Genomic DNA, 22,927 nt, shown 5'->3' with positions numbered 1-22,927 from the left:
AGGTAACAGCTCAGGTGCTCGTAGGAATTCTTAGAACGTTGGAGCTGTTACCTTGGCGGCTGGCACCACAAATGCTTGTGCGGCTTTGTAAAGGAAGGGGTAAATGAAGAAGACAGCTGCACCACATCTAAAATGAATGCAAAAGAGCGATGTACAGTACTGCACCAAAATTCGCGGAGGGTTCCGTTCCAGGAACACCCGCGAATTTCAAAACACCACGAATGCGGTTTAGGAGCTGATCAAAGGCAGGAGAGGGCAGCTGGGGCGTCAGCGGGTGCTGAAAATCATTCTCAGTATTTTCCGACCGCCTCTTCCTGGCACTAGTCAGGCTACACCAGTGGTCTCAAACTCAAACCCTTTGAAGGGCCACATTTTGGATTTGGCAGTACTTGGAGGGCCGCAGAAAAAAATAATTAATGTCTTATTAAAGAAATGACAATTTTGCATGAGGTAAAACTCTTTATAGTTTATAAATCTTTCCTTTTGGCTAAGTTTTAATAATAATATTGTAATTTATAGCTAAAGAGATATGATCAAGAAACTGTTTTAATTTACTTTTATGATTATGATAAACATACCAAGGGCCTCAAAATAGTACCTGGCGGGCCGCATATGGCCCCCGGGCCACGAGTTTGAGACCACTGGGCTACACCAACCAGGAGCTGCTTTGACATGCCAGATAGCGTGTCAAAGCAGCTCCTGATTGGTGTAGCCTGACTTTAGTGCCAGGAAGAGGTGGTCAGAAAATGCCACAAATTACTGAGTCCGCAATTCGCGAACCGCAAAGTCACGGGGGTTTACTGTATAGTGATAATGATGGTAGTGTTATGAAAGGAAGTGTGAACCCAGCTTAATAATAAAGAAATGCTTTCCAATTAATGACACCAATTAATCCTAATTGAATAATTAAGTTTAGGCACCTAGATTGGCTAGGCACGCCAATCTAGGTGCCACCGTTTCTAGAGCCTGGGCTTTGGTTCTTTGCTAGCTCATCTAGCAGTTAAAACAACAAAAAATATATTTTTTTTCTGCTCTAATCTAATCTAATTCATCCAGTACAGGTTCAAGGTGATTTACAAGAGGCCCATAAAGAAGCATGGGAAACAGCAGTTGCATCAAATTGATGAAAAAAGATACATTGTTGCAGATAGATAAGGAAGTGGGAAGAAAAGGTAACATCTAGGACGGGGGTCGGCAACCTGCGGCTCCAGAGCCGCATGCGGCTCTTTTCCACCTTTGCTGCGGCTCCGGTAGTGTGTCACGCAGGCATGCAGTTACAAGTCCGGCGTCGCGGCGGGAAATAGCCATGCTGAGCAGTGAGCTCAGCACATACACAGATGAAAGCCTTGCTTGCTGATTGGTCCGGCGGCCCCGCCCCGCCGTGCCGCCGGACCAATCAGCAAGCAAGGCTTTCATCTGTGTAGTGCTGAGCTCACTGCTCAGCATGGCTATTTCCCGCCGCGACGCCTGAAAAAGAAATCATCCTGGCCGGGGTCGGTGTCATGCTCCGGAGATCTACAGCCTTCCTATCTCCCTCTCCCTTCTACCTGCTTCCGGCCACATCCCCTGCTCCGCGGCTCTCTTCGGCAACTCAGCAGCAGCTTCTGACGTCGGGGCCTACCCTCTGCGAGTCCCGCTTGTTTCAACTTCCTTTTTCCACAAAGGCGGGACTCGTAGAGGGAAGGCCTCGATGTCAGCAGCTTGTCTTGATCACCGCTGCTGACGAGTTGCTGAAGAGAGCCGCGGAGCAGGGGGGTGTTGCCAGGTGCAGGTAGAAGGGAGAGGGCCAGATGCAGGACTCGTGGGGGAGGGAGGAGAAGAGAGAGAGAAAGAGAGAGGGGAGGAAACAAAATGAAATATTTCATACTGGGCTGGGCCGGAGTGGAGGGAGGGTGGAAAGATTCTGGCTACAGGGTGCAGTAACAAAGGAAAAGGGGGGAAAGCTGAAAATGGAGATAGTGACACAAAGAAGAGAAAGAGTAAGCAGGACCTACTGAATAAGGATAGAGATACAGAGGGGACATGAAGAGGAGGTGAAATAGAGACATAGAAGTAATGCTGAAAAAGTGGGGGGGGGGAGATAAAGACATTGAAAGGGCAAATGGTGAACATGGGGTAAAGACAAGGACAGAGACAAATGAAGATTCTGAAAAAATGATGAGATAGGGATATAGGTGAGATGGACACAAAGAAGGGTGATGCTGGAAAATAGGTGGAATGGTAATTCTGACAGACACAGAAGGGAAATGCTGGATCAAGGAGAGATGGGGCTCAGGCTGGATGGAATGAGGAGAAATGCCTTGTTGGCCCGGAACTTCCTCTCCTACGTCAGAATTGACGTCAGGGAGCGGAATGCTGGTCAGCGCAACACTTCTGCAGGGAAAGCTTGGGACGGTGGTGGCTTGGGGGCTGTTCCCCGATTGCGGTGGCAGCAAACCGAGTGGCTTGGGGGACGGCACGGAGACAGAAAGAAGGGGAAACAGGGAGACAAAGAAAAAGTTGGGGGAGAGAATGAGGTCTGGAGGAGAGGAAACATACAGGAGGCTGGAAGAAAGGAAGAAAGATTGGATGCACAGTCAGAAGAAGAAAGTGCAACCAGAGACTCATGAAATCACCAAATAGCAAAGGTAGGAAAAATGATTTTATTTTCAATTTAGTGATCCTGTATATAGCATTAAGATAAGAAACAATATATGCAGTGTTAGATTTGTTTTATAATGGTTTTGCGGCTCCAAGTTTTTTTTTTTCTTTTCGAAAACGGGTCCAAGTGGCTCTTTATGTCTTAAAGGTTGCAGACCCCTGATCTAGGAGAAGGAAGGTATATACAGTAGAGGTAGGGTTACCAGACATCTGGGAAAATCCAGACATGTCCTCTTTTTAGAGGACTGTCCAGCCTCCCGGACAGGCTATTCAAAACCCTGTGCTCTCAGATCCTTTACAGCAGTGTTCTTCAACCTTTTTACAAGTATGGACCGGTGGAAATAAAATAATTATTTTGTGGACCGGCAAACTACTAAGACTGAAATTTAAAAAAACATCTCTGCCCCGTCCCTCAAACCATCTGATCCCATCCGTACAAGCCTCAAATAGTTATGATTTTATATTGAACGTATTTTATTAAAGTATAAAAAGAAACAATATTCTGTATAATTGTTGTTTTATAAATACAAATAATACAGAGCAAGGATCAACAAAACCCCTGTCTCCCCTCCCCTTCACATATATCCCCTCTACTATCAAGAAAACTGAATAAGCCAAATTATGACAGAATGCTACACAGAAATAGCATGCTAACAGAATATCGCAGTCACACATGACAGGAATAGTGTTGGGAGTTCAACTAGGGCAACTGCCCCCTGGTCAGAAAGAGCCCCCAGTTATGTCAAACACCAGCTCTAGCAGGATACATATTTCAAATCTGATATCTTCTAATCACAAGAGAGAAATAAAATTATTTTTTCTATCTTTTGTCGTCTCTGGTTTCTGCTTTCATCGTCTTTTCACTCTCTTCCATCCAGCGTCTGCCCTCTGTCTCTTCAATCCAGCATCTTCCCCTTCCATCCACTGTCTGCCCTTTCCCCCTTCTATATGGTATCTGCCTTCTTTCTATGCCCCTCTCCCCTTTCCAGCCAGCCTGTGCCCCCTCTCTCCTTTTTACATGATTCATTCTGCTCATATTTTTATTTCTCCTACACCAGATCTAGCATTTTTGTCCCTCTCTCCTTATTTCTCATCTGACCCCCTTCCCAACATCAATCTCTCTCTACTGTCTCATTCCTCTGTTTCTCCCTTTTCCCTCATCTGATCTCTCCATTCCATCCTAAATCCTTCCCCTCCTCTAATCTCCCTGCCGGCTGTTTCCTTCCTATTTTCCTTCCTCCCCTGTCTAGCAGTACCCCTTCTCCCTTTCCTCCTCCCCTTATCCAACAGTAACTCTCTTCCCTTTCCCTCCTCCCCTGACTAGCAGTACCCCTTCCCCTCATCCTCCCTTGTCCAGGAATACCCCTTCTCTCTTCCCTCTCCAGCAAATGTTTCCTCTCTTTAGCCTAGCGGCAGCTCTGTGTGCTTTTAACTTTGGCACACAGCTGCCCTTAAGCAGTAGTTTAGTCGCGGTTTCATGAGGCAGCCTCAGGGCCTTTGTTAGGCCGGCCCACATCGCATCATCGAAGCAGGCTAGCCTAGCAAAGGCCCCGAGGCTGCCTAATGAAAACGCAGCTAAACGAATGCTTAAGGGCAGCTGTGTGCCGAAGTTAAAAGCACACAGAGCTGCCGCTGCTGGTCTGGAAGTGCAGAGACATACGCGGCAGGAGGCAGGAGATTCGGCGAAGGCAGGAGGCAGTAGTCCCAGTATATGCGATGGCAACAGGAAGTTGCAAGTCAGCTGACGCCGGCATCGCAGCCTCTCTTCTTACCTAGTGTGCAGTTAGTGAAGACCCGAATCCTTCGCGGACCGGCAGTTGAAGAACACTGCTTTACAGAATCCTCCATAAGCTTTGGAAGATAGATCGGACACCTGATTTGTTTAAAAATTCTTTTTTATGTTCATGTTTATTAAAATCTTCATATACCGCATATACAGCCAAAAAAGGATCAAAGCGGTTTACAATATAATTCAATCAAAATTATGAAAAGAGCTCCATCTAAATAGAAAAGAAAAAGAAGAAAAAAGTAACATTTCTAATACATAATATTGCATAGCAATCTAACCCCTTCTTTTACGAAGGTATATTGTGGATTTTAGCACCAGCAGTGGTGGTAGCTGCTCTGACGCTCATAGGAATTCTAAAACCTGCGCTATGCGTTCTTAAAATTAACAAAGTAAAATAAAAATTTAATTAATTAATGAAAATAAAAATATAAGAATATATAAATGCAGATTGAAGTCCCAAATTCACATTCCATCAGTTTAAAGGCCAGTTGAGAAAAATGTGCTTTTAAATGTCTTAAAATTTTGGAAAGATTCTTCCTTTCTATTCCATTAAATTGGAACTAAATAATAAAATGCACAATTTCTAGTTGAGGCAAGAAGAGCCTTTAAAATATGGGGTACCATGACTCTGTTATCATTCAGTGATCTTAATAATCGCCTAAGTGCATAGAATAAAACTAACCCCCCCTCTTCTACTAAACCGAGCTGATTGGCCTGCGCTGCTCCCGATGCTCATAGAGTTCTTGTGAGCATCGGGAGCAGCGCAGGTCATTCAGTGAGGCTCCTGGCGCTAAAACCGCTAGAGCGGTTTAGTAGAAGAGGCCCTAAGTTAGCGAGAAATAACGGTTGTAACTCAAATAATGCTCTATGAGCCAACATCAATATTTCAAATTGAATCCTAAATTCCATTTTTATGCGTTGCATACTCACGGGGGGGGGGGGGGAAATTGAAAAAGATTTTAAGCCCTTCAGATTTACCTTCAGTGAAATCAGTCAAAGGATCAGGTTTAGGTCATTTTAAATGGGTCAATTGTGTTTATTGTGCCATTGCTTTACAGACTTCTGCTTTAATCAATCCATTGGATGGCAATTTAGTAACTGTAACACCTAGTATGCTATTTATGCTATTTTCTGTCCATGCAATAAGATCTTTATAGGGAAGACCACTCAGAGTTTTAAGCTGTGCTTAAATGAACATCGCTCTAATTTTAAGCGACAAATGCACTGCAAAGAATTTCATCATTCCTGTGATCAGCACAGAGAAAACGTGGAAGAGATCGAGCTAAAAGACTTATTTAAAAAAAAAAAAAAAATCTTTATTCATTTTTAAACTTTCAACAAGTACATAATAATACCATCATATTCACTTTAATATAACTTATTAATCTTACATATATTGAAATCATAATACTATTTCTCCCTCCCTCCATTATATTCTAATATTATAATTCAATTATTGCGTCTCAATGGCCACGAATTTGGTCTTGGAGAATGAGATGTACAGTGTCTGCATCTATGAGGCAAACTTGGTTTTTTCTGTTACAAAGAGCATTTTGGACCCCGGTACGTTTACAAAAATTAGATAGCTCTAAGTCTAATAGATGTTGGCACTGTCATCTTGAAGCTGGTACACTGGATCATTTATTGTTTTTCTGTCCTCTAATTTATAATTTTTGGAAATCTATTTGGAGTCAAATTAATAAATTACTTGAGAACCCAGTAGCACTTTCATATGATACGATATTATTTGGTACATCATTGAGGAAAAAGAGTCAAATTTCCTCCAAAAATAATAAACTTTTACTTATGACAGGACTTGCCATTCAACAAATCATAAGAAATTGGAAAAATTATGATAGATTAAGTTACAGTTTTTGGTGGAATTCACTATGTCATATTTTCAAAATGGAGAGGATATTAGCTATTCAGCAGGGACGTTATAAAAAATTCATTGATGTTTGGGAGCCATTAACAAATTATTGTAAGGATTGTTTATAATTAATAATTTATTTCTTCCCCTTTATTTATTGAAGCATAGGGTGGGGGGAGGGTGGGATTAATTTTAAATTATCTTAAATTAAAAGACTTACAGTTGGAACAAAGATGGATTTTCCATTTAAACACACTTGAACCTCAAGGATTGAATAATTCAATTGAATGGAAAGTAATTTTGTAATTATACATTATAACTCTACTTTTAACTATGCCTTGTACCTCCCACCTTCCTGCACCTCCCACCTACCTGCACCCGACTTCCTAAGCCACACCGATTGACTTGTTTATAACCTCTCTATCTCCTTCTTGCCTGCTCCTGACTCGCTAAGTTATATTGATTGATTGACTTATTTGTAAATTTCGCTGTAGATGTACAGTCTCTTGTCATGTAAACCGCTCTGAACTATTCTGGTACTGCGGTATACAAAAATAAAGTTATTATTATTATTATTACATTAATATTCAGGGTTTTTTTTTTTGTTCTGCCCAAGACATGTCCGTTTGGGGCTACATCACATCTTTTGCTTAACTGTGTTGTTTGGGTGTCCTTTTTTAAAAACAACAAAAAAACAGCAGTCACCATTTTGTGGTAATATGTGAATGAAGCAGTTCAGCCAAGGAATGGAAAAGGATCACAATCAGATCTGAGAAGGTTATCATGCCTCTGTACCGGGCCATGGTGTGCCCCCACCTGGAATACTGCGTCTAACACTGGTCGCCGTACATGAAAAAGGACATAGTACTAATTGAAAGGGTTCAGAGAAGAGTGACAAAAATGGTTAAGGAACTGGAGGAGTTGCCATACAATGGGTTCATAGACAAAACCGCGGAAGACAAAGGCACGTGCCGACAACTGAGCGCAAGACGGAAGCGTGCGCCAAAGAAAAGGAGTGTTTTTAGGGGCTCCGACGGGGGTTTTGTTGGGGAACCCCCCCTCACTTTACTTAATACAGATCGAGGCGGCGTTGTGGGGGGTTTGGGGGGTTGTAACCGCCCTCATTATATTGGAAACTTAACTGTTTCCCTGTTTTTTAGGGAAAAAGTGAAGTTTTCAGTAAAATGTGGGGGGTTACAACCCCCCAAACCCCCCACAACGCCCCCACAATGCCGCGCGATCTGTATAAAGTAAAGTGGGGGGTTCCCCCCCCACACCCTCTGTTGGAGCCATTTAAAACAGTCATTTTCTTCGGCGCACGCTTTTGACCTGACACCCATACAGTGAGAGGCTAGAGAAACTGGGCCTCTTCTCCCTTGAAAAGAGGAGACTGAGAAGGGATGTGATCGAAGCATTCAAGATATTGAAGGGAATTGACAGTAGAGAAAGAGAGATTGTTCATCCTCTCCGAGGTGGAGAGAACAAGAGGGCACTCTCTAAAGTTAAAAGGGGATAGATTCCATACAAACGTAACAACATAAGAATTGCCACTGCTGGGTCAGACCAGTGGTCCATTGCTCCCAGCCGTCTGCTCCCATGGCAGCCCCCAGGTCAAAGACCAAAGCCCTATCTGAGATCAACCCTACCTGCGTACGTTCCGGTTCAGCAGGAACTTGTCCAATCTTGTCTTGAATCCATGAAGGGTGTTTTCCCCTATAACAACCTCCGGAAGAGTGTTCCAGTTTTCCACCACCCAGAGAGTGGTAGAAATCTGGATCACTTTTCCAGAGGCTGATAAAGGGGAAAGCACCCTCCAGGGATTCAAGAAAAGGTTAGCTAAGTTCCTGCTGAACCAGAACGTATGCAGGTAAGGCTAGACTTAAATAGGGCACTGGTCTTTGACCTAAGGGTCACCATGTGAGCAGACGGCTGGGCACGATGGACCACTGGTCTGACCCAGCAGTGGCAATTCTTATGTTCTTATCAATTAGGAAGTAAGTCATGCTTGATTTTTTGAAAATAGAACATTTTGGGACATCAAGTGCTTGTCACTATAAGAAAGATGACTAGGCTTTTTTGTTTGCAGCATATACTTTGAAAGCACGCCCCTGATGAAGCCTTAAACAATGAAACGGTTATGGCCTCAATCAAATTGAAGATAAGTGCTCTTTTCCACATATAGTCAATTTAATATCCAATTTGCAAGTTCTTCCGGAATTAATCCAGGTACCTCTCCTCCCTTGTAACCATAAAAAAACAAAAAACAAAACTGTTGTGACTTCACTGGAAATGTCCAGTTAGCTCTTTTGTAATCCGCCTTGAACTGCAAGGTATAGGCGGAATAGAAGTCCCTAATGTAATGTAATGTAGCTGCTGTGGAAGTGCAAATTATTTTTTTAACAAAAAATATAAAGTAATATTGTTATGACATTTGTACATATTCAAGGTTTTTTGACCTGGTGCCCGAGCAGTGATGTTCTGAAGCATTGGCTTTGAGGTCTTTTTCCTTGTATTTTTGCATTCATGTTATCTTTAGATTCTGTGTTTAGGAGTTTTGTCACATTTGATATGCTCTAGTTCAGACTTGGGCAATTCCGGTCCTCGAGGGCCAGAATCCAATCGAGCTCTCAGGATTTCCTCAATGAATATGCATGAGAACTATTTGCATCCACTGCTTTCAATCCATATTCATTGGGGGAAATCCTGAAAACCCGACTGGATTCTGGCCCTCGAGGACCTGAGTTGCCCATGTCTGCTCGAGTTGAACCCCGATATTATCTCCACTGTTTGATTGTGTTTTGTAGAAACTAGAAACCATTGCAGCGCAACCAAGATATGTTTGTGTGAAGGATGCTGTATACAACAGTGTCGTAATGTGGAAGAAGTGCACGGGGACAGTTTATCAGGGTGTTGATTTCACCTGTAGCTGGCGGCTCCAGACCTGTCTCAGTCCTCTGGGGGCTTCTCTTTTCTCCTTCTGGGTCCTTTTTCGTCTGCTTTTGAAGCTCAGTTGCCTTTTGCTTGGATTTAATTAGTTCCATTCTGTGGACATAAAACAGAAGTCCAAAATATCCTTTTTTTTTTTTTGATTTTCCTGACTCGATATAATGAGGAGAAACGAATTAACCTTTTACCTCACTCGATGGCATTGCCCATGACCCTGCATTTGTTACCCACTATCTACCCATTTCATAGTCATATCATCATGCACAGTTCAGTTCATTAAATCCCCTATTTTTAAGTTTCCTTCTTACATGAGTCCTTTTTTTTTTTTTTTGCCCAAAGTGCTTTGATATGTGCTCCCTACCCATCATCATTTTTTTTAATTATTATTATTTTGTTAGGGTGTGCTGAGTTTCCTTTTTAATCATTAATTGTCACATTTCTCAAATGTATTTTATAATTTTGGAATCATCGGTGTGAGATCTGTAGATTTCATGTCCTATGTTAAATGTCTCAGGTATGTTGACCAATCAGTTTTCAAATTACTTGTTACATATAGGGCTCCTTTTACTAAGGTGCACTAGGGCTTTAACGCGAGGAATCGCACGCGCTAGATTGTCCCGCGCGCTAGACCTTAACGCCAGCCTTGAGCTGGTGTTAGTTTTAGAAGTGTAGCGCGTGGTGTAGTGCGCGGTAATTTCCCACATGCGTTAAAAACGCTAGCGCACCTTAGTAAAAGGCGCCCAGAGTTTCAGTGTATTTGGTATGTTTTGACAGATCTGTCAAAAGTGGCTGTATCATGCATTTTATTGCACTAATCTAATCTGGGATCTGTAGATCGCTCTATACCTATAAAGGTTCAAGGTTATTTACAATTACACAAGAGTCCATACAAACATGGGGGGGGGTTTACAGAAGAAACCACAGCAGCAGATTACAATCTAAGAAGAGAGCATACAAAACAAGAACTAGCCTAGGCGAAGGGGACTAGGGGGACACTCGATGAAGTTACGGGGAAATACTTTTAAAACCAATAGGAGGAAATTTTTTTTCACTCAGAGAATAGTTAAGCTGTGGTCAGAGCGGATAGCGTAGCTGGTTTTAAGAAAGGTTTGGACAAGTTCTTGGAGGAAAAGTCCATAGTCTGTTATTGAGAAAGAAATGGGGGAAGCCTCTGCTTGCCCTGGATCGGTAGCATGGAATGTAGCTACTCTTTGGGATTCTAGAATCGTGCTACTCTTTGGGGATTCTGCATGGAATGTTGCTACTCTTTGGGTTTTTGCCAGGTACTAGTGACCTGGATTGGCCACGGTGAGAATGAGCTACTAGGCTTGATGGATCTTTGGTCTGACCCAGTAAGGCTATTCTTATGAAGGAAGCTTACACAAGAAAACACTGCGGCAATCTACAGCCAAAAAAAGAGTGTGTATAGGGATCATGAAGGGCTGTTGATATAGTTTATGAAAGCTGAAGCTTGGTTGGCTTCGGGGAGTCTGTAAGGATCATCCTGATAGGTAGTTTTTATAACAAAATGTTTTCAGTTTTCTTCTAAAACCCAGGTAGTTAGGTTCTGATCTCATGTCTGTGGGGAGGCCATTCCAGTTTTTTATTGTGACATGGGTGAACAATGAGTTGATGAGGGGAGCGGAGGATCATCTTAAGAACATAAGAACATAAGAAACGCCTTCACCGGATCAGACCAAGGTCCATCTAGTCCGGCGATCCGCACACGCGGAGGCCCATTTAGGTGCTCCTTTTTGGAGACCCGGTTTTCCCGTATCCCTCAATATGATCTGCAAGAAGGTGTGCATCCAACATGCGTTTGAAACCCAGCACAGTATTTTCTGCCACCACCTCCTCCGGGAGAGCATTTCAAGCGCCCACCACTCTTTGTGTGAAACAGAACTTCCTGACATTTGTCCTGAACCTGCTGCCATTCAGTTTTAGGCTATGACCTCTTGTCCGCGTCACATCTGAAAATGTCAGTAATGCTGCTTCCTGGTCAATTTGATCAAATCCCTTTAATATTTTAAAAGTCTCTATTAGATCCCCACGCAGTCTTCTCTTTTCGAGGGTGAACAGTCCCAGTTTTCCGAGGCATTCCATGTAGCTTAAATTCTCCATGCCTTTGACTAGTTTCGTGGCTCGCCTCTGTACCCTCTCCAACAGAATTTTATCCTTCTTAAGGTATGGAGACCAGTGTTGGACACAGTATTCTAAGTGTGGTCTGACCATTGTTCTGTAAAGTGGCATTATAACATCTTCCGACCTACTCGTGATCCCCTTCTTAATCATGCCTAACATCCTATTTGCTTTCTTCGCCGCCGCCGCACATTGAGCCGATGGTTTTAGGGTTCTGTCTATCAGTACCCCCAAATCCCTTTCTTGTTCGCATTTGGCTAATGTCACCCCCGACATCTTGTATTCATGTTCTTTGTTTTTCTTTCCCAGATGCATCACCTTGCATTTTTCTATGTTAAAACTCATCTGCCACTTTATCGCCCACGTTTCCAGCTGATTTAGATCTTTCTGAAGATCTTCACAGTCCCTTTGAGAGCCAACCGCCCGACATAGTTTTGTATCATCCGCAAACTTGATTATATTACAAGTTGTTTCCTCTTCCAGGTCATTTATAAAAATATTGAACAAAATGGGACCAAGAACCGAGCCCTGGGGCACGCCGCTGGTCACCTTTTCCCATTCCGAGAATTTCCCATTTATGGTTACCCTCTGCATTCTGTTCTCTAACCAATTTCCGATCCATCCGTGCACTTCTCCTCCTATTCCATGACTTAATAGTTTACTCATAAGCCTTGCGTGCGGAACCTTGTCAAACGCTTTTTGTAAGTCCAAGTAAATTATGTCCACTGGATCTCCACTATCTATTTGCTTGTTAACCTTCTCAAAAAATTGAAGTAAATTTATCAAACATGACCTCCCTTTCCTGAAGCCATGTTGACTATCTTTCATTAGGTTGTGCTTATCCAAGTGTTGTACAATGCGGTCTTTAATTAGTGTTTCGATTATCTTCCCAGGAACTGATGTGAGACTCACCGGTCTGTAGTTTCCTGGTTCACCTCTTGATCCTTTTTTGAAAATTGGGATGACATTTGCTATCCTCCAGTCATCTGGTACTTGCCCGGTTCTAATTGACATGTTAGCTAAGGATTGTAGTAGTTCCCCAATTTCTATCTTAAGTTCCTTTACAACTCTCGGGTGAATCCCGTCCGGTCCAGGGGATTTATCATTTTTTAGTTTATCAATCTGAAAGTAAATCTGGTCCAACTCCACATTTCTTGATGTTAGGCTCTCCTCTATGTCTCCGGTGAATACCCTCCCAGTGTCTGGCATGGTTGTAGTGTCCTCGTTTGTGAAGACAGAGGCAAAGAATGAATTTAACCTATCAGCAACCTGTTTGTCTTCTTTGATTGACCCTATCATTCCTTGGTCGTTGAGAGGGCCCACAGTTTCTCTTGCTGGTTTCTTCCCTTTTATATATCTAAAAAAATGGCTTAAAGTTTTTATTTTCTTGCGCTATCTTTTCTTCATAGTCCTTTTTGGCTTGTATTACCGCTTTATGACACTTTTCTGGTCGATTTTGTGACAGTTCCAGGCCTCCATCGTTTTTTCCCGTTTCCATTTTTTAAATGAGTTCCTCTTCTCCCTTACTGCAACCTTCACCTCTTTGGATAACCAAGCTGGTTCTCCTTTGTTCTTTTTTTGCCCTCCTTTGGATATCTTCGGTATGTAAAGATTCTGAGCTTCAATGATGGTGTTTTTCAGTAGAGACCATGCTTGTTCAACTGAATGGATTTCTGCTTTGCCCTTCTTGAGCCGTTTTTTAACCATGGTTCTCATGCTGTCGTAATTTCCTTTTTTGAAGTTAAAGGTTGTGGTTTTAGTCTTGATTGGTTTCCCCTTTCCGATGCCAATGGTAAAATTGATCATATTGTGATCACTTGTCCCCAGCGGGGCTGTAACTTCTACATCTGCTGTCCTTCCAGTAATGCCATTTATAACCAAGTCCAGGATTGCGTTTCCTCTTGTCGGTTCTCCCACCATTTGTTCAAGGAAACAATCTCCTATCATCTCCAGGAATTTTGTCTCTCTGCCGCAGATTGACGTTCCCAGTTTCCAGTCTATCCCCGGAAAGTTGAAGTCCCCCATGATCGTTACATTTCCTGATTTACATCCACTGTGAATTTCCTCCATCATTTCTTTGTCTGTTTCTTCAGTCTGTCCTGGTGGTCGATAATAGAGGCCAATTTGTATATCTGCTTCTTTTTGTCCAGGAATCTTTATCCAGAGGGACTCTAGTTTACCATTTGCTTCCATCTCCCCCTCTCTAACAGACTCTATTTCCTCCTGGACGTACAGGGCAATGCCTCCCCCTTTTTGCCCAATCCTATCTCTTCTGTATAGTTTATATCCTTGCAATGCCGTGTCCCATACATTTTCTTCATTCCACCACGTTTCTGTTATTCCTATGATATCCAGATGTTTATTTCTTGCTAGTTCTTCCAGTTCGCCCATTTTGTTTCTTAAGCTTCTAGCATTTGTATACATACATTTAAGATCTGTTCGTGCTAATTTCCTGGATTTAGTGGTTCTCCCACCACTTTTTGTATCCATTTGATCTTTTTTGTTTTCATCGCCTCCCGTAGTTTCATCTTGTTCTTCCCCTATAGTTGTGTGGTTTTTTGAAGTTTCTTCTTCCGGATATCCTGGTGTCCGGGCCATCGACTGGTTGTCGACTGTTGGCTCTCCCCTGACCTTTAGTTAAAGCCTTCTCAATGAACTTCTTCATGTTCTCAGCTAGGACTCTCGCTCCCTGCTTGGTGAGGTGTAGACCGTCTTTTCTAAAGTACCTGCTTTTCCCCCAGAATGTTGTCCAGTTTCGCACGAAGTCGAAACCCTCTTCATCACACCATCGCCTCATCCAGGCGTTTACTTCTCTCAGTTCCTCCTGTCGCATTGCGTCCGCTCTCGGCACTGGGAGGATTTCCGAGAAAGTCACCTTCACATCTCTGACCTTCAATTGCCTCCCGAGTGATCGGAGCTGGTCCTTCATTATTTCCCTATCGTATTTCCGTCCGCTAATATCGTTGGTTCCCACGTGGATAAGTACGGCGGTATCCTTTCCTCCAGCTCCGCCTATGATCCTGGTGATCCTGCTGGCCACGTCCCTCACTCTTGCACCAGGCAGGCAGGTAACCATTCTATCCTCTCTTCCTCCCTCAGTGTGGCTGTCCACATTTCTTATGATGGAATCTCCAACTATGATCCCAATCTTCTTTAGTTTGAAGTTCCTCTGGGGTCTTAAGTCCGTATCCATGGTGTAAATCGTGTCTTCCGTCTTCTGTGGCTCATCCCCAGATGGTCTATCTTCTCTTCTGATTGGATTGGTGCCTCCTTCTGTATCAATTACTTCATCTTGGAGGTGTTGAAGATGCTAGCTGATGTAAATTGGAGCTCAGAGAAGACACATGTTATTGCATCCACTGAGTTCACTATGGGGGCTCATAATCAATATTTTTAAACATCCAAAAACCAGCCTAAGTCAGCACTTGGACATCCTAATGCCGATAATCAAAAATAACTTTCTGGACGTGCGGCAGCACTTCTAAACTGCTGTGTGTCCAGAGATCGAAGGGGCGTGGTGGGAGGTATGTTATGGGTGGGAATCGGGCGGGCTTCAACCTGGACGTACCCCAGCCATAATCAAAGTTTTCCTAGAGGGAACTTAAGACACCGGCAGATAGACCTGTTTGAGTTGCATCTAAGTTCCACAAAAGTGCCCAAACTGACAAGAAGATCACTGGAGGATTTAAGGCATGACTCCCCTTACTCACTCCCCCAGTGGTTATGACCCCTTTCCATCTCCCAAAGAGCAAAAAACAAACCCCAAACCCATAGGCTTCCCATCAGCTGATCGCTGCAGAGGAATCCCCATCAGCTGAGCCAGTTTTGGGGATTCCTGCCTGAGCCACAGAGCCCTACACCCCACCCCATGACAACCCTGGACCTCCATTGACAACCCCCCCCCCAACATCCCCCTGATAGCTCCCTGACATCCCCCACATCCCCCTGACTTCCCCCGACATCTCTGCCCACTCCCCCACATCCCCCCAACATTCCTGGGCCCCCCTCCCATATCCTCAGACCCCCTGAATCTTTGGATGAGAAAACGGCAGGAGGGATCTCACTCCCTCCTGCCTACAGGACCATGTGCTGCATCTTGGGATGCAGTGGGAGGGGCTGAAGGCCCTGATTGGCTCATAATGGCAATTTTCCCCATCCTCGTGGGAACTCATTTTCCTGTCCTGTCCCTGCCCCATCCTTGCAAGTTCTGTCCTCATCTACACAAGGCTCAAACACTTTAAAATCATAAGTGTTTGAGGCTTGTGCGGTTAAGGCAGAGCTTACAGGAATGGGGCAGGGACTGGGAGAGGGACAAAACTCATGGGGATGGGACAGGAAAATTGAGTTCCTGCAGGGACAAAATTTGTCCCCGTGTCATTCTCTAGTAGAAGGTTTTGGGTGGGAACATGTTTTGCTATATCTAAGCATGAAATAACTAATACAGCGCTGTTTAGTATTCTTAAATGATTGCATTCATGTGACTGGCAACTCCAATTGCAAAAAACTGATAGGATAAGTGGAATATTTTATATTCCGATCACTGGAATATTGGAGGCCTTGAAGCATCTGTTCACAGCGGCCCATCTGGGTTCACTGGTTTGGTCAGGAAACGTACTGTTTTTTCATGGCCAACGATGACTTTGTCTCTTCTTCCAGTCTAACGGCCACAAGTTTTTTCACTTTCTCTTCCAGTAGCTCAGCTCCTCTGCATTTCAGAATAAGACAATGTAAGAAGCTGGCCCAGTCAGTTTCACAAAGTAATGCTACACTTTATTTCGTAAGAAGACTATTGCTTGTTGTATTTAGTCATCGAGATATAAACAAAGCCACTCCTAAGAAACATCAGATAAAGGCAAATAATACTATTCAACCTCTCCTATGAAGTTATTAGAACCCTCCAGGCCCTGGTGAGAGATGACATCACCTCTCTCCCGTGAAGCTACAAAACACCTATGATTCAGGCAGTGGTATAGTAAGGGTGAACGGGTGCCTGGGGTGCCCCTCTGCCACCCTCGCCCCTTCCCTTTCCCCATACCTTTTAAACTTCTCCGGCGTGAGCAGTATGCCCACGTCGATGTCGGCTCGCCCTTTGACGTTACTTCCTAGGCGCGGGACCCGTTAAGTGACATCGGAGAAAGCACCGATGCCGACGCGGGCAGCAACCTCGCGCCGGGGAAGTAAAAAAAAAGGTATGGTGGAAGGCAAAGGGCGTGCGTGTGTGGTAAGGTGGTGGAGAGAAGGAGAGCTGCCACGCCCTTAGGAAGACCGTGCTTGGGACCCCCATACCTCCTTCGTACACCACTGGGTTCAGGAGAAGGATAATATCCCACCTCCCAAACAGAGAAACATAGACGTCTAAAGCTCAGTTGAAGAATTTAAAACTCCCAAATAGCATGAGAGAGACCACAGGTTCATAAGACCATACCACCTCTTCATAAAAAAGGTCACAAGAAGACCAACACAGTTAGACCACTTCCACCATTATTCCCAAGAGAACGGTCCTTGTCTATAAAACCATTCACCGCTATTGCTTAACAAGATCTTGTGGAAGGTTCTGATTATTTTTCTCAGAGAAGAGAGACTGTCCTCCTGTCCTCATTTACTTCCCAAGCAGCAATGTATAGGGTGGTTTTTCATAAGTTTTGCCATTGGCACCCGCTGGTTAAATTCATGAGCAAAGGTTCCAATTGTTTCCTATCGGTCTGTACCTGGAAGCCAGGATTGAGGACGCCTTCATATCTGCTACCACATAAAGGAAATAGTAACTTGTGAAGATCCTTCTCTGGGCCAGCAGAAAAGTAAAACAGATGGCATCCCAGACAATTCCTGCTTCATTTTCTGGTAAGTCACAGGTATTATCAGAGGGGGTAGCTGAACAGGAAAAACATAGTAAGTTAAACATTCATCTTTCCTCATTTTTGATCCTATATACATACGAATGATTTAATCTTCGGTGACTGGTAGGAAGCCAGAAGGGGTTTGGTCTTGCTTAGGGATATGCATGGGAAAATATTTGTAACCCACTGAGTGAAGTTACCAAAAGTGGAGTATGACATTTATACCATAAGGAACAGGATATCAACTGCAGAATCCTGCAAGCTTTTAGCCTCAGGCATGAACTAATTAAGTCTTTATCACTAAACAAGAAATTAACCCCAGAAATCACATACCCCACTTTAGTTATCTGCAGTTTTGAGGCATGAAAAGAAGCAAGGTTGTGAAAAAAACTGCATAATACCATTCTATGAACCCTATAGTACACAAAACTTTCAAAAAGAAAAGCTGTCCCTCCAAAATTGTTTCGATTTTCTCTGTTATTTGGAGCACCATTTTTTGGTACTTTTTTTGCTCAGTGGGTCATATTTTGGTTCACTTTTGGGTGAACTCTGGGAATTCATTTTTTTTAAAGACTTTTTTCTTTTCAAATATTAATACATATATAATTAGAGGTGTGTTTGTTAATCAGCTTTACGGGACGTTATGTTTGTTTTAATTTTTGCATGTCAAATTATGATTATGTTTGTATTTTGTAAACCGCTTAGGATTTCTGGTGGAATTCCTTATGTCATGTTTATAAAATGGAAAGATTTATTGCAATACAATGGGGATGTTTCAGGAAATTTCAAGATGTGTGGGAGCCATTAACAAAGTATTGTACTGATTAGATTACAAGTTCAATTGTGAGGGGAGGGAGGGGGGTAATTTTATTGTTACATATTGTATAAGGTATTGATTATATGATAGGAAAGGGTGGGAAGGGTGGGAGATAAGAGTATATCATTTGTACCATTGATGATTATTAAGTGATATATTTATTGTTAATTTGTTTGGACATATTATCACACTTATTGTAAGTTTGAAAATGAATAAAGAATTAAAAAAAAATAAAAATATTTTAAATAAATAAATAATTCTGATATTTTATGACATGTGCATTCTTTTTGCATATAAAATTAATAGATCAAATGTAAATTGGAACTAAATCCTCTTTATAGATCGAGTTAGGATGAGCACATTGTTTTGTAAGTACAGTGGTACCTCGGTTTATGAGTGCACCGGTTTGCGAGTGTTTTGCAAGACGAGCAAAACATTTGCAAAATTGGTGCCTCGCAAACCGAGCTTGCCTCGATGTACGAGCGCCTCCCCCCACGATCTGGCACCCACCCCAAGCTATAAAAACAAGTGGAATTGTCCAATAAGAAAAGGTGCAACAAATAAAGATGTCTTTTAACTCATCTGGACAATCAGGTTAATCTTTATTCTTCCAAAAATACTCGACCCGACATGTACATGTTTCGGCCCTACGGCCTGCGTCAGGAGTCTATAGATAATGTATAAAATTTTAATAAACGCATATAGAGACATATGGACACTACAATAACATAATATATGCTAATAAGAATATTAAATACATACAAAATACTAGAAATATATTAAAAACATATTAAAAATATATTAAAAAAGAAACAACAATTTGCATATAAAAAATCTCATTAACCAATGCAAACAACCATATATTTAATGTAAGTTTATCATATAAATATCATATAAATTTAAAATTAATCATAACAACACATAAAATTAAAATCAAACAATAATCTAGATGTCACAGCACAACAATTTAGACATTTCATATATTAACGAATCAAAAATGAATAATCAAATAATTAAAAGATAATAATTACTAATTAAGTAATTAAAAAATAATCAATATATTATCCCAAGTAGATTAAAAATAACCAATGTATAATCCCTAGAAATCAATGTATTGTACATTGATTTCTAGGGATTATACATTGGTTATTTTTAATCTACTTGGGATAATATATTGATTATTTTTTAATTACTTAATTAGTAATTATTATCTTTTAATTACTTGATTATTCATTTTTGATTCGTTAATATATGAAATGTCTAAATTGTTGTGCTGTGACATCTAGATTATTGTTTGATTTTAATTTTATGTGTTGTTATGATTAATTTTAAATTTATATGATATTTATATGATAAACTTACATTAAATATATGGTTGTTTGCATTGGTTAATGAGATTTTTTATATGCAAATTGTTGTTTCTTTTTTAATATATTTTTAATATGTTTTTAATATATTTCTAGTATTTTGTATGTATTTAATATTCTTATTAGCATATATTATGTTATTGTAGTGTCCATATGTCTCTATATGCGTTTATTAAAATTTTATACATTATCTATAGACTCCTGACGCAGGCCGTAGGGCCGAAACATGTACATGTCGGGACGAGTATTTTTGGAAGAATAAAGATTAACCTGATTGTCCAGATGAGTTAAAAGACATCTTTATTTGTTGCACCTTTTCTTATTGGACAATTCCACTTGTTTTTATTGTTTTATCTTTTGTGGATTTGTTTCCCCTGTGTTTTGCGCACCCACCCCAAGCGATCCAGCACCCCCCCACGCCATGATACGGCACCCCCCACCCACCCAAACACTTCGCTTACCCTCCATCTGGCACCCAGCACCGGCACCAACGCACAGGACATGCCGGTGCCGGTGCCCGAAGATCTGCAGTCCTTTTTGCTGGGCTTTGAGCATCTGTGGATGCTCAAGGCCTTCGAGAATCTCAACGAGACCGGGAACTCCAGATCATGGCGGGGAAGATTCCGGATCACGCTGGGGGGGCCTTCTTGAGCGGGGGGGAGCAATGCCGGTTCTCGGGGGGGATAGAGCAGTGCTGCTGGCCTCGGGGGGTGGGGGTGGGTGGGAACGAATCAAGCGAGTTTCCCTTACTTTCTATGGGGAAACTCGCTTTGATATATGAGCAATTTGGTTTAGGAGCATGCTTCTGGAACGAATTATGCTCGTAAACCAAGGTTCCACTGTATAACAACTTGTAATCTGTTTTGACTGTATACTATGTATGTTAACCTCTAACCGTTCTGCGCTTGTTGGAGAGAATGGGATAGAGGCAAAACCCATCCAGATCTGGGAATTTCTTCCATTGGTGGGATTTATCATCTCTGAGTGTGGGGAGGGGAGTGTGTGGCAGAGTGGTTAAAGCTACAGCCTCAGCACCCTGGGGTTGTGGGTTCAAACCCATGCTGCTCCTTGTGACCCTGAACAAGTCACTTAAGTCCTCCATTGCCCCAGATACATTAGATAGATTGTGAGCCCACTGGGGAAAAATGATTGAGTACCTGAATAAATTCATGTAAACCGTTCTGAGCTCCCTTGGGAGAACAGTATAGAAAATTGAATAAATAAATAGTGTGAAAAGCTTCAGCCTCTGATAACCAGAGCTGGTATTGTGACATCATAATGTCTTATTCATAGAAACCATAGAAACACAGAACATGACGGCAGAAAAGGGACACGGCCCATCTAGTCAGCCCACCCCCCTAACTACCTCCATGAAGAGATCCCACATGCCAATCCTATCTTTTCTTAAAATCTGGCACGCTGCTGGCCTCAATTACCTGTGGTGGAAGATTATTCCAGTGATCAACCACCCTTTCGGTGAAAAAATATTTTCTGGTGTTGCCATGAAATTCCCCACCCCTGATTTTCAACGGATGCCCTCTTGTTGCTGTGGGTCCTTTAAGGAAAAAGAGATCCTCTTCCACCTCGATACGGCCTGTGACATATTTGAACGTCTCGATCATGTCTCCCCTCTCTCTGCATTCCTCAAGTGAGTACAGCTGCAACTTACCCAGTCGTTCCTCATACGGGAGATCCTTGAGTCCTGAGACCATCCTGGTGGCCATTCGCTAAACCGACTCAACTCTCCGCACATCTTTTTGATAATGCGGCCTCCAGAATTGTACACAGTATTCCAGATGGGGTCTCACCATGGATCTGTACAACGGCATTTTGACCTCGGGCTTACGGCTGACAAAACTTCTACGGATACAGCCCATGATTTGTCTAGCCCTGGATGAAGCTTTCTCCACTTGATTGGCAGTCTTCATGTCTTCGCTAATGATCACCCCCAAGTCACGTTCTGCTACAGTCCTTGCTAGGATCTCACCATTTAGGGTGTAAGTCCTGCAAGGATTTTTGCCATCAAGGTGCATGACCTTGCATTTTTTGGCATTGAAACTTAGTTGCCAAATCTTTGACCAATGCTCCAGCAGGAGTAGGTCCTGCGTCATACTGTCGGGCATTGAGCTTTTGTCGGGCACTGTATTTTCATCTGTTGTGCGGTTGTCTACTATTTTGCATAGTTTGGCGTCATCGGCGAATAATGTAATTTTACCTCGAAGCCCCTCAGCCAAGTCTCTTATGAAGATGTTAAATAGGATCGGGCCCAAGTTCGAGCCCTGCGGCACTCCGCTGATCACCTCCGTCGTATCGGAGAGGGTACCATTTACCACTACTCTCTGAAGTCTGCCTCTAAGCCAGTCCCTAACCCATGCGGTTAATGTTTCACCCAGTCCCATCGAACCCATCTTGCTCAATATCCTGCGGTTTGGGACGCTATCAAACGTTTTGCTTAAGTCCAAGTACATGACATCCAGGGACTCCCCTATATCCAGCTTTCTTGTTACCCAGTCAAAGAAGCTGATCAGATTTGATTGGCAGGACCTTCCCTTCGTAAAACCATGTTGATGGGGATCTCATAGATTCTCCTTGTTCAGGATCGTATCCAATTGGTGTTTGATTAGTGTTTTCATAAGTTTACTCACTATCGATGTGAGACTCACCGGTATATAATTCTCAGCCTCCATCCTGCATCCCTTTTTGTGGAGTGGAATGACGTTAGCCATTTTCCAATCCAACGGGACTCTTCCTGTACTTAGGGAAATATTGAAGAGCGCGGATAATGATTCCGCCAGGATGTCACTCAACTCCCTGAGCACCCTGGGGTGTCTTCCTGTACTTAGGGAAAGATTGAAGAGAGCGGATAACGGTTCCGCCAGGACGTCACTCAACTCCCTGAGCACCCTGGGGTTCTTCCTGTACTTAGGGAAAAATTGAAGAGCACGGATAACGGTTCCGCCAGGATGTTACTCAACTCCCTGAGCACCAATGCCTAAGAGCCAACCTCATCAGTGATGTCACAATGGCTTGACTGTCCAGTACTTTTACTACTTTTTTATTTCTAGTGGTTAAAGTTACAGCCTCAGCTCCCTGAGGTTGTGGGTTCAAACCCATGCTGTTCTTTGTGACCCTGGGCAAGTCACTTAAGTCCTCCATTGCCCCAGATACATTAGATAGATTGTGAGCCCACTGGGGAAAAATGCTTGAGTACCTGAATAAATTAATGTAAACCATTCTGAGCTCCCTTGGAAGAATGGTATATACAACTGAATAAATAAATAAATCATACAATCTACCTTAATAGGGAGGGGGGGATCAGCAATGATAAAATACATCAGTTCACATTAATGATACACTCCTGCTCTTCCAGCCACTAAGGGCATTGTAATAACCTTCGAGTTCGCTCTTTACTACAGAGATACTGCTTTCTTGATGGTGGTACGTAAAATGGAGATGAACTGACCATTATAATGTTTGAGTAGATAATTCAGTAAACCGTGTTTTTATTATAATGTGTTATAG

At 42.5% G+C, this 22,927-nt stretch overlaps 1 protein-coding gene across 6 annotated transcripts in view; it reads right to left on the bottom strand.

Annotated features, from left to right (window-relative positions):
- The window catches only part of LOC117369215 (piezo-type mechanosensitive ion channel component 2-like), a 209,942-nt gene that overhangs the window by 71,646 nt on the left and 115,369 nt on the right, over positions 1-22,927 (bottom strand). For all 6 annotated transcript variants that reach the window (XM_033963416.1, XM_033963420.1, XM_033963419.1 and 3 more), the window contains 3 exons: positions 17,093-17,255; positions 16,000-16,089; positions 9,220-9,341 (listed from right to left, as the gene is read on the bottom strand). In XM_033963416.1, the coding sequence (XP_033819307.1) occupies positions 9,220-9,341; positions 16,000-16,089; positions 17,093-17,255 (375 nt within the window). The remainder of the gene's footprint in view (positions 1-9,219; positions 9,342-15,999; positions 16,090-17,092; positions 17,256-22,927) is intronic.

This window comes from Geotrypetes seraphini, chromosome 11 (assembly GCF_902459505.1).
Source record: "Geotrypetes seraphini chromosome 11, aGeoSer1.1, whole genome shotgun sequence".
Classification (NCBI taxonomy): domain Eukaryota; kingdom Metazoa; phylum Chordata; class Amphibia; order Gymnophiona; family Dermophiidae; genus Geotrypetes; species Geotrypetes seraphini.
Note: the sequence above shows the minus strand (reverse complement) of the source record. Positions and strands in the feature narration are given on the sequence as shown.